Source organism: Melanaphis sacchari, unplaced genomic scaffold (genome assembly GCF_002803265.2).
Source record: "Melanaphis sacchari strain LSU unplaced genomic scaffold, SCAv2.0 Contig130_pilon_pilon, whole genome shotgun sequence".
Lineage (NCBI taxonomy): Eukaryota > Metazoa > Arthropoda > Insecta > Hemiptera > Aphididae > Melanaphis > Melanaphis sacchari.
The window spans coordinates 103,939-119,301 of NW_020270535.1; the positions used below are offsets into that span (position 1 = coordinate 103,939).

At 27.2% G+C, this 15,363-nt stretch overlaps 2 protein-coding genes across 2 annotated transcripts; one reads left to right on the top strand and one right to left on the bottom strand.

The window, feature by feature from the left end:
- The first annotated feature begins 460 nt into the window (after positions 1–460).
- On the top strand, positions 461–9,118 carry LOC112591286 (glycerol kinase-like). The gene is made up of 14 exons (XM_025335051.1): positions 461–994; positions 1,091–1,396; positions 2,436–2,516; positions 2,601–2,666; positions 2,866–3,124; positions 3,618–3,705; positions 4,077–4,224; positions 5,928–6,037; positions 6,426–6,531; positions 6,627–6,737; positions 7,035–7,291; positions 7,567–7,772; positions 8,658–8,786; positions 8,889–9,118. The coding sequence occupies exons 3-14, from the start codon at positions 2,463–2,465 to the stop codon at positions 8,993–8,995; spliced, it is 1,641 nt and encodes a 546-aa protein (XP_025190836.1). The 5' UTR covers positions 461–994; positions 1,091–1,396; positions 2,436–2,462; the 3' UTR covers positions 8,996–9,118.
- Positions 9,119–10,240: 1,122 nt separating this feature from the next.
- LOC112591299 (geminin-like) lies at positions 10,241–12,206 on the bottom strand. The gene is made up of 5 exons (XM_025335073.1): positions 11,957–12,206; positions 11,770–11,870; positions 11,569–11,702; positions 11,318–11,490; positions 10,241–10,508 (listed from the first exon to the last, which is right to left on the bottom strand). Exons 1-5 carry the CDS (start codon positions 12,005–12,007, stop codon positions 10,350–10,352), a joined length of 618 nt encoding a protein of 205 aa, XP_025190858.1. The 5' UTR covers positions 12,008–12,206; the 3' UTR covers positions 10,241–10,349.
- Positions 12,207–15,363: the final 3,157 nt, after the last annotated feature.

Consider the following 15,363-nt stretch of genomic DNA (forward strand, 5'->3'; position numbering starts at 1 on the left):
CGTTAGTGCCAAGTAGTATATTTCGTCGCAAATTCGAAATCGTTACAGTTTTCGAATTTAAAAAAGAGTGGCTTCAATCACATCATAATTCATAATAATTGTTATCCGACGGAAACATAACACCCAAATGGTCGTGTTATTAATGTTATTATCGTTTGTTTTGTTTTCACGATCCGCACTATCACGTTGATAAATCCACGAAGACCAGAGCTGATAAATCCACGAAAACTAGAATGATTACTGCACTATAGCCGCCATAGATAATACATGATTAATAAATAAACGTTTGCCGAGTTAATTACCTACGGTTATAGCGCGATCGCGGCATTATGATTGGCAACGATTTAATAAATCCATCGGGGTTTATATCGCATAACGACATGGCACACGATATTATTGTTATAGTTCATCATCCGCTGTGATTGAATCGAACATCGTACGGTAATATTATGGTTTTTTTTTTTTTTTGATTTTTTCCGTATACCCATCAAATCGTGCATTTCTTCAAGCCGATAAACGCGTACGGAATTCCTCCACGAAATAATATTTAATATTATTCTACGCCAGGCGGATCTATGAACCCACATCGTCCGCGTTTCTTAAGTTTCTTTGTCGTCGCGGACAACAATAAATAATAATAATAATAATAATAATATCGTCGCGTCGTGTTCGTTACAATAATATTATTATTGTTATTATTATTATTATTATTCAATACCTGGAGACGGTAGATAAGTTACATTGGTAACACGTCGATGGAGAATATTGTATGATATTTTAATATTATATTATTCAACACTGGACACGACAATACACGACAACAGCCGTCGCGAACGAAGCCGTAAGCGCGGTTATCTTATAATCTTACATCTACGCGCGCAGATAACCGAGGTTGGTACTCGGTGGTGAGAGAGAAAAAAAGAAAACTAAAACACGACCACCGGGCCGACGAATACAATTGTGTGACTGTGTGTTATACTATTTTTTTCAATAGGTACCGTACTGGTACTGCAGACTGCAGACGGCTCCTTCTGTTATTATTATTATTATTATTATTACTATTATTATTATTATTATTATTATTTGGAAGGTATTGTCGTCGTGACGGAGACAGTGAGACACCGAGTTTTTATTTTCACTAGCGGTGACATTCGTCGTCGTGACGAGAGCGAGTGAGGTGAAACCAGTGAGCTGTTGAATTACCGTTCAATCGTCGCCGAAACGCCGAGCGCGAATAGTCCACTGGCAATCGCTGAGTACATGGAGATATTAGTTTGGTCTGACTCCACGTCTGTTTCCCAAATCTTTTTCTCGAGCGTGTTTCGCGTACGCCGTCGCCATCACAGACCGGGCACCTAACAGTCGGTACGCCGCATCGTTGTTTCATATTCTTCGCGTGAGTATCGTTTCATTGCAATACCGTTATTACCAATCGATATGTCCTCGTTGGCCTCTGTAACGTTCGATTCAAATTGCTCAGTAGAACGAATAATATGCTGTGGATGTGATTCTCGATCGGTCTTGGGACTCTGACCCTGATGTCGAGTCGAGTTAACGAAATTGATTCTTTTAACATTTCCCTACTGAAATTGAACGGATCGATCGTGTCGAGGGGACTGTTTGCTAGTAGCACTGTTGGTTCATTGAATGTTAAGTGATTGTCTGTATGACAGAGATTGTTTGGAGTGATGGTCGATTTAAAAAAACAATCAGTGTTTCATAACGTCTTGCACACTATTGTTTTATTCGTGTATTTTCAACAGCCTTGGTTCTAAAATAATCGTCTTTAATACACGTAGATCAAAAACTTTGCATTTTGTATAATTTGCATTATATTATGGTTATTTTCCAATGATGTTTTAATAAATGAATTTAAATCATCTATAAAAATAAAAATAAATGGTAACAATGAAGAAAAAGAAACATGCATCCAAATTGATTTGGTCATTAAATAATATGACGTTGTTTAATATCGATAGGAATTTGTGTATCCTTATAGTATTTTCATATTAAAATACAATTTCAACAATTATTTTATAGTATATAAAATTAATAGTTTGGTATAATTAATACTAATTATATTTTAATTATTGGTAATTAAATAATATGAGCATTATTATTATTATATATATACAATTATATTGTAGGACCATTATTCATATGATAACAGTATGATACACAACATTATATTAATTACAGTTTATCATTATTTCTGACCTAAACATTATTGGAATCGAATACTTCAAGAAATCTTCATATGCATATGCATATATATATAAATTTATATTGGTCAATTATTTTAATATTTCTTTTTATTGTCATTGGCTTTAAAATACATAATATTAAATAATTTTGTATTATATTCTTTGGTTAATAATTTTGTAAAAAATAAGAATACACATTCTAATTCATGTTTGTTTTGTTTATAATATCAGTTAGATCAACGTCCATAACCAGTTACAATGTCCAAAATACATAATTTAATCTGTTATAAGAAAAATAATACACAAAAATCGGTACAGTATAAATTAAAAATATTTTTACCGTTCTAATATGTTAAATACTAATAATTTATTATGTTACATTAATTTATATTAAAGATGTCTGCTGCTGAAGAAACATTTGTTGGTGCTATTGATGAAGGCACTAGCAGTACACGTTTTTTGGTATGTATTAAATATAATAGTAATAAAATTAATATACTTAACTAATATTTTTACAAGGCCTTTAAATTAACCTAATTATTGTTTGATTTAATATATATTAAAATAATACTGAAGAATTAAATAGTTTACAAATTGCTTACTACTGCTATAGGACTATTTACTAAAAAAAAGAAATTGTATAAAATTATATATTTTGTAGGTTTTTTCTTCTAAAACTCACTTGCCAGTAGCTAGCCATCAAATGAGTACAACTAACATAACCTTGAATGAAGGATGGGTAGAACAAGATCCAGAAGAAATTCTAATGAAAGTCAAAGAAACTGTAGCTGTAACATGCGAAAAACTCAAAACGATGAACATATCACTTTCGGCTATTGCTGCGATAGGTGTGACAAATCAACGAGAAACTACTTTAGTGTGGGACAAGCATACAGGAAAACCATTACACAATGCTATAAGTAAGTACATTTTTGTAACTCTTAGTAAATACAATTAATAATAAGTAGGCTTTAGGAGTTTTAGAAGTTATATATTGTTCTATATGCTTTCAATTTATAGCAAATCAAGTAATACAATTTTGAGCTTAAAAATCAAACATTTGAAATGAATATTTTACATATTTTATAAATTTTAGGGAAAAAGTTAGTTTAAAAAAATTTTTTATTGGTTTTCATACACATACTATACATATTTAATATTTTAAAAAAAACTTTTCAGTTTAGTAGATATCAAACTGCAAACCTATTTTCCATAATATGTTAAAAATTTCTATTACATTTTTTTTCCATATTTAGTATTTTTTGTCTAAATTGTATAATGTTTCTTTTTCTTGTGTATATTTGTTATTTGCTTGCATAATTTGCCCCTTTTAGCTCCTATAACTTCTGAACCGTATACATTTTTATTTTAAATTAACAAAATATAAATTTTAAATAACTAAAATTATTTTAGTATGGATGGACATGAGGACACAACCAATAGTTGATAGATTCATGAATAAAAGAATTCCTAACTGTCATACACCAGATGAACAAAAAAGGTAAGTTAGTATTTAAATAGAACAACATATTATTATGCGCTATCATAAAAAAATAGTTTTTCAAACTTTCTGGGCCAATCATGGTATTAAAACTCTTGTCTTGATTTAATATATTTTTATTTAACTAATATTTCTAGACACTATTTCGTTGGAATTAGTTAACATAATTTTGTTTAATAAACTTAACACTGTTCTATTTAAATTTAAATTTTGCATTATTTACTATTCATCTCTTTTATTTTTCATTTTAAGATTAATACTATCAGATAACAACATAACAAAAGTATACATATTGTCATATAATTTTATCTAAGTTCTTATGCTAATACTAATATTTGCTTATGTTTTTTTTTTTGTAAATTTTCTAATAGGCATTTACAATTCAAATGTGGTTTAACAATGAATCCATACTTCAGTGTATTCAAATTAGTGTGGTTAATAGAAAATGTACCTGAAGTTTCAAAGGCTATTAAAGAAGAGAGGTGTATGTTTGGTACAATGGATTCATGGCTAATTTGGGTAATAACTAATAACCTAAATAAACTATCAAATCTAATAAATTTTTATTCTAATACAAATCAATTTAACATTGGTATGAATTCACAAACATTTTCAAACACCTTAATTTGTATGTTATAAAAACTATGAAGATTAAAACTTAATACAATAAGTTATAACATATTCTATTCTATTAAATGTTGGACAAGCAAATAAATCTTGTAACTAACTGTTAATATTTATTAATTTTTATTTTTATTAACAAGCAGGGCTTGGATTTATTTGTACTTAAAATACTAATAATAATACCTGCTCTGAAATATTTATGTTGATAGACTGAAAATTCTATAAGGTATATTTAATAAAAAAAATTGTTTTAAAATAAATTTATATATATATAACTTTTATTCTTATTTACTACTAATAAAATACATATTACAACTATATATCTAATAATAATTTCTAAAAAAAGTATAGCTTACAGTATTAATTGGGTAGGTAGATTTTAAATTTAACTATATTAGTTTTACTAAATTGACAGTTTTCATCAAAATCTATACTTTTTATTTTGTTGAAATATTACGTCAATTTTTAAAAATTATAAAATTATGTAATATTTTACAAGAATGACCTAAAAATTGTAAAATGTTGAAATATACTTAAAAGAATTTGTCATTTGAAACACATTTCTACCAAACTAGTTTTATGCTTACTTATCATACAATACAATTGATCAGTAAAAATATGCTAATCCATATAAATCCAATCCCAAATAATGAATTACACTTCTTGTTTATGTTGCTTGCCACCATCAACGTTTGATCAATTAAAAATTTGTCATATTGATATTGACAATTATTTAGTATTAGATATTATACTAAGTATCGAATAAATCAAAAATTAAACTAAATAAATATAAAACTCACAAGTTTGGTTTATGACTCCACAGTCCACATTTTCTTTTCCTGATAAAACTGAACTTCTGAACAGTATTCTATTTATTCTTATCTAGTAATAAACAAGGGGACATCTGGTCATCTGTTTTTTTTTCAACTGTGTTTATAAAATTTTCAGTAAAACTGTTGATATCTAACTGCTTATATACTATTAACAGTTTTGTTTATAATTTAAAATAATATTTTGTTTATTTTATGGGTCTCTAATGTGTACAAAAACCATAAATTATACATAACATAATATGTAATATTATTATTCTTTTTAATTTCAGATAAAAAAATTCATAAAAATAAAATATTAATAATTACATTCGACTATACTGTTTATTTTGGTTTCACTTGAGAATTGTATTGATTTAACAAGACAAACACATTTCTCTGTAAACAAAGTCAATAAATCAGTAGTATGTTTTTAAAATTATACATAATCAGTTTTAACTACACTTATTGATTTGCAATTAAAAAGTTTTGTAATTTTTAAATTAATTGAAATTATTTATGGATATTTTTTGTATAAAAGCTTAGCTCTATAAAAAAAAAAAAAACAATAATGTATAAATAATTAAAAAAAACATGTTTTATTTATTTTATTTTTTTATTATGAATAAAATTTTAAAAAATATACAGCAGCATTATGTAAAAACTATTAAGATACCTCTTAAGTATTAGTTTTGATTTATTATTTAGTATATTATACACAATCTTAGAAAAAACCAATTGTGCTGACTGTTGTTTTCTTTAAGGTCATTTTTTACTTTCTATTTGTAGAATCTCACAGGTGGTGTAAATGGTGGCGTTCATATGACTGATGTTACTAATGCTTCTCGGACCATGCTGATGAATATCCACTCATTAAGATGGGATAAGGCTTTGATTGACTATGTATATTTTTTAAAGAATCTTAAGTTTAGATAGATTTTAATATTAATTTTATAGTATTTATGTTTATATATAAATTGTTTTATTTTGAAGTTTTGATTATTAAGAGGATCATATTCGTTTATTTACTTAAAATATTTTAATTTCAACTTTTTTTTCTATTAAATATTTTCTAAGTTTAATTTTGTTTCTATTATCCTAAAACTGCTTAAAATAATTTAGTGATGAAGATGTTGAACTTTAAGTATCTTAAAATGCAAAGTAAATTGATTCTTCTTTCTTTATTATTTCTGTTAGTTAGGTTAATTAATTAAGTATGAATATGAAGGTGTTATAATATTTTTACTATGAATAATGTTATTGTAATTTATTTCAATTAAATTTCAGCTTTTTTGAAATACCAAATGGACTGTTATTTCCGGAAATACGAAGCTGTTCAGAAGTGTATGGTCATATGACCGATGGACCACTTAAAGAAACACCAATATCCGGGGTAATAAAAGAATTACTTTTAATTTTAGAGTTCATATTACCTTCTTTGTACATTCTCATTTATTTATTTTTTTCATTATTTATATATTGGTATAGTGCATTGGTGATCAGCAAGGTGCACTTATGGGTCAGATGTGTTTCTTGGCAGGCCAAGCAAAATGTACGTTTGGAACTGGGTGTTTTCTATTGTACAATACTGGTCGTAAGGTAAGCATAATTTATTTTAATTGTTTAAATTCAAAATTAAAAAAAAAAAAAAACTCAAGAGAATAACGACATTTAATATTTAAATATTAATTTAACTTAGCTCGTTTTAACATAAATTATATTGGTATTTTATTAAAAAGATGATAAATTATTGTGTTTAAAAAAAATAATATGCTAGACTCAATTTCCATACTACTTCAAAAACTGTCTGAAAACTCGTGCATGATTATAACTCGTGACTAAATTATTTTTGATTCTCTCATATTTAAAAAATGATAATCTATTTTTTTTATTCAGCCGGTAATTTCTACTCACGGTCTTTTAACTACTGTGGCTTACAAAATGGGGAAACACACCGATCCCATTTATGCATTGGAAGGATCTGTGGCTGTGGCTGGATCTGCTACTAAATGGTTGAAAGATAATCTCGGTATCGTAGAAAATTTCAAGAACATGGAGGAAATGGCTGAAAGTGTGGATGATACAAATGGCATTCATTTTGTTCCTGCTTTTTCTGGACTTTATGCACCATACTGGAAAAGTGATGCACGTGGGTTAGTAATATGATAACAATAAATAAAATATTTATTTTTTTGTAATAACTCAGTCACTGTTGAATACATGCCTATTTTATTTTATTTGTTTACATATTGATTTTTTTCTACATGAAAAGCAATAAATTGATTTAATTAATTAATTTAAAACAAAATATGTCGTACTATTTGTATTGTTTTTATAAGAATTTAGAAATAATTTTACCTTCGTGAATTCAACATTTTAAAAGTAAAACCTGAATTAATTTAATTTAATCGTCTTCTTTGTTAAATAGCACAATCACAGGGTTAACTATGGAAACAACAAACGCACATTTAATGCGAGCAACTCTTGAAGGAATTTGTTACCAGACAAAAGATGTTATGCAATCTATGGAGTCTGACACTGGCCATCCCATTACAGCATTGAATGTAGATGGTGGTATGTCTACTAGCAATGCACTTTTGAAAATTCTCACAAATGTTTGTTGTATTCCTATTGGTAAGTTATTTAAATCATATTTTAGATCAAATAAAATTTAATATTTTCTCTATCCTCATAAAAAAAAAAAAAATTGATAACTGTCATAATATTTTAATTGTACATAAAATAAAAATGTATACAAAATTATAGTTGGTAATTTATTTTATGTATTCATTGTTTCGACTTGACTTAATTATTCATTTGGTTACACAATTGATAGATAATCATAATTCTGTAATAGTAAAAGCAAATTATTATTATCAAAGAGTAATATTTGAAGCACACAGATTGTAGCATTTGCATATTTCTCTATGTGCTCTAAATCAGTAATTCTCAACCTCAGTCTATATTGTATTTAAAAAAAAAAAAAAAAAAAATGTTTTTAGTATTATATTTTTGAACCTAACTCCATAATAGTCCTACTAAATAAATCATTTGGTAGTCTGAACTTGAAATAGTTGAGAGCTACTTCTCTGAATTTATTGCAAAGTTTAAAATTGGTTTAATGATAAATCTAAAAATCTAAAATTAATAATTTGATTATTTATCTATTTAAAAAAAATATTATATTCAATGTTTTCTAAAAAAAATTAAATTTATTTTATGACATGTATTTAGTTTATAACTTCTCTAATATTGAAAATATTTTATGAATACTTTTTACCAATAATATTTTAACAGTAAAATAATTTAAATTACCAACTAGCTACTTAAAGTTTTCCACGCATTTTTAATTTAATATTTTACCAATAATACAAATACACTCATTAACATGAACACTTTTTGTTTTGAAAAAAAAATTGTCACATTTTCAACATTTTTATTTGAATAATTTAAAATTACTTCAACTTTATACCTGCTATAACTATAGAACTTAATATTTATTTTTGTCTGTTTAATTAGTGCGTCCTAAAATGGTGGAAACTACAGCTTTAGGTGCTGCTTTGGCAGCTGGCTTTGCAATTGGCATATGGAGCATGCACAGTGTTAAATCTAAATGTGACACTTTTGTTCATACTTTATCAGAAGATGGCAAGTATTAACTTAATTAGATATCTTAAAATTTTTATAAAATAATTGCAAATTTTTTAAGTATAATTAAGTATAATTAAATAATAATTTCTCATGTTTTAGATCAAAGATCAGAGTATGATATGTGGAAAAAAGCGATAGACTGCAGTATAGGTTGGAATAAAGATGACGAAGAAGATGAATATTATGATGACTTTGATGGTTTTTAGCTATTTATAATAATCAAAAGTTGAGTTATAAAATTTGTATATGAATTTTTATTACTATTTGTGTTCAAATTATAAGTTTATTGTTTAGTGCTAAAACACATAGAGTTAATAACAATATTTTATGTAATGTTTTATAATAAAATGTTTAAAAACTTACAAAATATTAAGTATAATAATAAAAATATTTTATTTAGAAAATTAATTTTTTTTTATAATTTCTGAAAACCAATTAAAATATGTCAATTTAATTTACCATCTATACCAAAGTTGGTAAATTGTCAAAATTGTGTGATCAGTTTATAAAAAATCATGTGTCACTATTATGTTTATATTTATAATTGATGAATAATAAACTTTGTCAAGATCAGGGTAAAGAAAGTCTTAACTTAAAAGAAATGTTTAAACATAAAGTATATATTTTTAAACATTTTAATAATATTTCCATATTAATCGGGACTTAACTTCTTCGCCTAATACATTATATTTTGATGTCTTTTTTTTTATTCCAATTTACCAATGAACTTCTTTTATACATTGAGTGAATATTTGTTAGTTTTAATGAAAAAAACACAAGAGGCACTAGCCACCCTTCGGTATACATATTTCTCTTTTTTTATTTGATCAAATTCATTGTAGGAAATAAACATCTACTCGGCTGTATATAATAATACACAAATTAAAAATATAGAACAAGCTATTTTTTATTTTTATTTCCCAAGTAAAAAATATGTCCGGAAGCGAATTCCAAATTTATAATAAGTATTTATTATTTAAATATGATAAAGAATTAATTCACATTAAATATACAGTATTTAATAACAAAATAAAAATATATTTGTGCGCAATTAAAATTAGGTCATTATTTATCACCCCTAATCTAGAGACTACATGATTACCACGGTAACTGTAATAACTTAAAAATAATGATTTATAATATAATATAATATAATATAATATAATGAAAATGTATATTAAAATTTGAAAACATGCACAAGTATGTTATTAAACACATTTTTTTTTTTGGAATAAATACTACATTAGTTTTACAAAATCATTTATTCATTTTATGATGCCATAATCAAAATGTTTGGCTATTAATTTTTTACACAGTATAAACACGACTATTTGGTCTACCGAATAATATTGAACTGTAATATATCAAACAATTATATTATGATTGAATGTGAAATAAAAAAAAAACACTTATAATACCTTTTAAACATAACTATATAATACCCTTAAAGAAATAAATAAATTAATATAAACCTACTAGAAACTTGTGATATTTTTTTATAAATTATGGTATTATTATTTTAGTAACTTAGAACTTAAATACAGGTACAATTAAACTTTCTTAATCGCTATCTGAGCAATTATTTGAATGCGACGTCTTCATTTTCTTATGTATATGTTTTACACTCGAACAACTGTCTGGCGTGCTCAAACCACTGTCTCCCTGTTCATTACATGGCTCATCGTCGTCATCAGAAGTCTGACTCTCATTTATCACTTGCTGTATAAAACATAAAAAGATTACATCAAAATAATAGTTATGATAAATAAGGTTAAAGGTCTTAAAGATTTAATAATGCCAAATTATTTAATTAATATTCAGTGGCCATATATTAAGAGGATAAATGCAATAAGTGTCCGGTAGTCTGAGTAAAATGTATGTGCATTTAGGAAAATTATCTTTTTAATGTATGTACTTTTAATCACATGAAATTACACCAAAATTAAAAAGAAATTTTAGGAAGAATATTTTCATAAACCAGAATTGTACACAAAGCAAATTATAACTGTAATAGCTAACATTGTACTACAATAAATATTAAACTATTATAAGATAACAACCAAAATGTAAAAAGTATTAATATTGACATACATATGATATTACAATATTGATGTATAAAATCTGACTTGTGTGTTAACTTCATCAAGAAATTAATTCACAATCATTTTGTAATTTGTAAATATTAAGAATGGATAGTTAATCAATGGAAGTTATTTTAGTCACAGGACTTTTAGCCTCTGGCACATTAATGATAGAAATTTAGATTCCCCGATTTTTATTAATATTTTTATAAAATTCTTTAGAAACATTAAAATAGTATAAAATTATTTATTGAATTTTGAGTTTTTTTTTTCTTTCTATTAATTATAAAAATTACAATAATTACAATCTTATCACCAGGTTTTTAAAAAGGTAAATAAAAAAAAAAAAATAAGAACTAAGGGACTAAACATTCTATAGGTAATAATTCCCGAAGACTAACTTGTTATTTAACTTTGATAAAATTACAGTAAATGTAATTTTTTTACCTTAAGTGTATTGACGAGTTCAGTAGTGTTTTCAATCAATTTCTTGCAAGACATGTTTTCTTCTTGTAAAGCAATAACCATGACTTGTAATTTTTCATTTGCGTCTAATACTTCTTCTAAAGCTTTTCTACGACGTTCAGCGATAACTTCCCAGTATTTTTCACTTGGACCAGCTATGACAAATACAAACAATCAAAAACGTAGAATTGATCTGACTCCACGGGATGGTAGAGATGTTTTTAAATACTTACCTACAGAGGTGAGATCTTCAGTAAGTAATTTTTTGTACAAAGACGAATTCACTTTAGGAACAGAAGATGTTTCTTTAACGCATACCTCTGTTTTGTCGAAAGTCGATTCCGATTTTATAGTTTTTACATCATTCCTATTCACAAAAAAAAAGTATGTAAATATTTTAAAAACAAATAAGTATAACGTCGGTAAACACTCACGCCATGTCCTGCGGTGTCCTGCCAGCACCCACTAAATTTTCTTTGCCACCACTTGAAGGTTGCAGATTGTGCAAAAACTTCCTCATGCCTTTCTTGGACACCTGAAATAATGTAAATAACAAAAAACATTATCGTAATGTTATTTTCACGCAGGCGAGCAATAATCACAACGACGGCCGAAACTCACTTTATTATTGTTATCGGTTTCCTCGTTCGCAACAGTTTTCAATGTTTTCATTATTGGCGACTTTGAATTTACGGACAGGACTATACTATTAGATTACGCGATTTGATGAACAGGCGAATCGGCGAATAAAATAAAATTAATACGCTGACACTTTCCAGTTTCAATTACACCGTCGACTGTCGAACACGGAACAAAATACAAATCGTTAATCACCGTTGTCATTTAATATTATTTGACGATAAATTTTTATAACCGTCGGTCCGGCCGGCCTTGTACGTGATACGGGCAGTGATGGTACACTAGTTCCGACACACACTTGGTCCACGGACCCAGACGACCTACGTCATTCGTACCCGCTGATAATGTAGAACGGAAAGGCCATTTAAATCCTCGCTATTCGATATGCGTTCCGAAAAAAAAGATCTAAACCGAGTAATACCGAAGTGCTTTTTCCAGTTTTCACTCCATACTTCCACAATAGTGTATCATATCTACCGGCCTGATTCTAATTTATTGTTTTTTGATGTTTTTGTACTAATTCGCAATATTGTTGTTGTGACTTATAAGTACTAACTACACACTGATTACCTACTTATCAGTAGGTTGAAACAAAAAAACGTTTTATCGGCATTTTTTATTTTTACAAATACTCGTTAAATACCTATTCCTAGTAATAATATTATTTTATATGCCCATCTACTTTTAACTGCATAAAAAATGAATATCATAAGTAATTAGGCAAACAACAATAAGATAACGCAGACAATAGGTATTGAATGTTCTTACTAATAATTTTATTATTATTTACTACATTGTACAAAACAATATAGGTAGATACATACTACGACGTAGACTAATGCATTCCAATACATGCCGAGGATACGATATTGTACTTAAATTATTGAGTAGATCTGACGTACTGCGCGTACTTGTAAATAAATGTCAAATCAAAACCAATGTACGGTGTAGCTGATTATTTTATAAAAACAAAATAAGTTACAAGTAGGTATGAAGTACAAAAAACCGGGCAGTAGTTTTAAATCTGATGAACACAATTGCGCATAATTATACTCTAAATGATTTGGCAAGGATCATCGCATTTGAACTCGTCGTTGCGCATCGATTGACTAGAAGAGATGGATATGACAAGAGTAGTCGGAAGAACCTATGTAAAAAAGCGCCTGAGTTTAGTTTAAAATTAAACTATTATGATTGAAACTTGAAAATCGTTATACCTAGATAATAAGAAATAAAAAATATTATAGGCTAATACTGCTAATAGACTAAGAAATGAGTTAGAAATGAGGTAGATAACTTAAAATTATAACTAATTAATTAATTATTTTTATTATATTATTACAATAATCACATAAACCACATATTTTATTGTATCTATATAATAACGAAATAACATTATCATGTAATTAGTAACCAATAAAAATTAATCGAATTAAATAATTCTTATTATCCCCAATGTAAAACGCATACCTACCTATCTAGGTATATTATACTTGATTTAAAATTGAAAAATATTATACGAAAACGAAATGTAAAATGTAAAACTTGTAAATAATTGTATTGTAAAAAGTATAAAATATTGTTAACGGTAAGTCAAATAACTATTGTATTTTTACAAAACTAAATTTGTATTAGACTTTTAAAAGTGTCCGTCTTAAGAAAATAAACCTCTTTTTTCGTAGATAGGTAGGTACTATTATGTTTTACCAAACTACAGTCGGAACTTGGAATAATAGTTATTAGTAATATCCTGAAAAATACGCGTAGGTCTACTCGAGGCTTATGGCTTTCGCTTGCCTTCGCGTGGACCGTATGTTACGGTGGCGCCAAACCCTATGTTAATGTAGGACAATTATTGTCCTACATTTAAAATTGATGATGGGTGAGTAAATCTATTTTGGTAGCTTAAACAACCGAATGTGTGGTGGGTAAGAGTTTGATTTAAATGTTTGTCCTACATATTTTTTTTTACTTCGGGGTCACTGCGTATGTAAACGATGTGCGCTAGTTACAAGCCACGGAGGAACAGGTTGCTTGAGTATTCACCTGATCTCCTAGAGTCGTCGACAGACCACCAGCCATACCTTTTCAATTTTGGACGGCGTGAGCCGTTTGGGCCCCCTATCTCTTTTATTTTAAATACACGGGCAATCTTTTAAGTGCGTCGGCATAAACTTACGTAATAATTGTTTCGCTCATGGATAACTATATATGTCTTCTTATCAAGGATTAGTAAAAAAGTGCACAATTTATTCTATTATCTACCAATAAAAAATTCACCAATTTAGTATACCCAAAAGTATTATCATAGGTTTTGTAAGAAAATTTTCTAAAAACAGAATTTATTATTATTTTTCAAATGCTGATTCACGGACGGAAAAAAAAATAATAAATTTTAATATTTTAAAAAACAAGCGAAAAAAATGTATTTAAATTAAATAAATATGGTGCAATTTCTAACAAGACTATTCACGGACGAACCCATGTAATTCAGCTAGTTTTTAATATATTATGTATAGCGAGCTGCAAAACTATTGAAATATTTTGTGGATGGCCGGATCGGTACAACTATTGATTATATTTATGTATAATAAGTAATAATATTGATAAATTTTATTATTTATAAAAATTGAAACTGCTTTTATTATTCAGACAATTTTTTAATTTAAAAATATATTTAATACATAAAAATTATCTTAATAGATTATGCCTATAATGAATATGGTGTTCAAAATAAATGTTGTAATTTAAAACAATGTATTTTTTTATTGCGCATTCTGAAATGATAGGTAACAATTTTGAAATGTATATACAAATGTGTATTAATACACCACTAGCTTGTAAAAAAAATTCGAATAATTCCGATACAATCCGGCCGAGAAATTTCGCTATCACACACTCATGACAAGATCATGCGACTCCGAGATGCCGAAACGATATGTGAATTAAATTTTCAATAACCAATGTTTTGTTTTTTTAAGAAATAACCGTCACAGGAGGCCTTAATTAGAAGTATACACGTGTACGTAATGCTAGAAGAAACATGATAAATAATAACCGAAAGTTTTTTTTTTGATCTCGGTTAAAGCGTTGGAAAATGACTGTTCGTTATTTTTCAATCATTGTTTATTTAATTTTTTTGAAAGGCAACCGCGCAGATCAGATCACATGGATGTATCCAATATCCATATATTTTATCTAATATATCAAATACTTTTATTTGATAACATACTAGCTGGTAGGTGCAGGGTTACTAATGTTACTATTGGACTGCAGCTCTATGAAACAATTTGGTAAATCTAGATATTCTAGATACCGATAAGAGTCTTATCATGAGTCAGTAACACAACGGTTAATTATGGAATTATGGATTAAACCGTTATATCTGT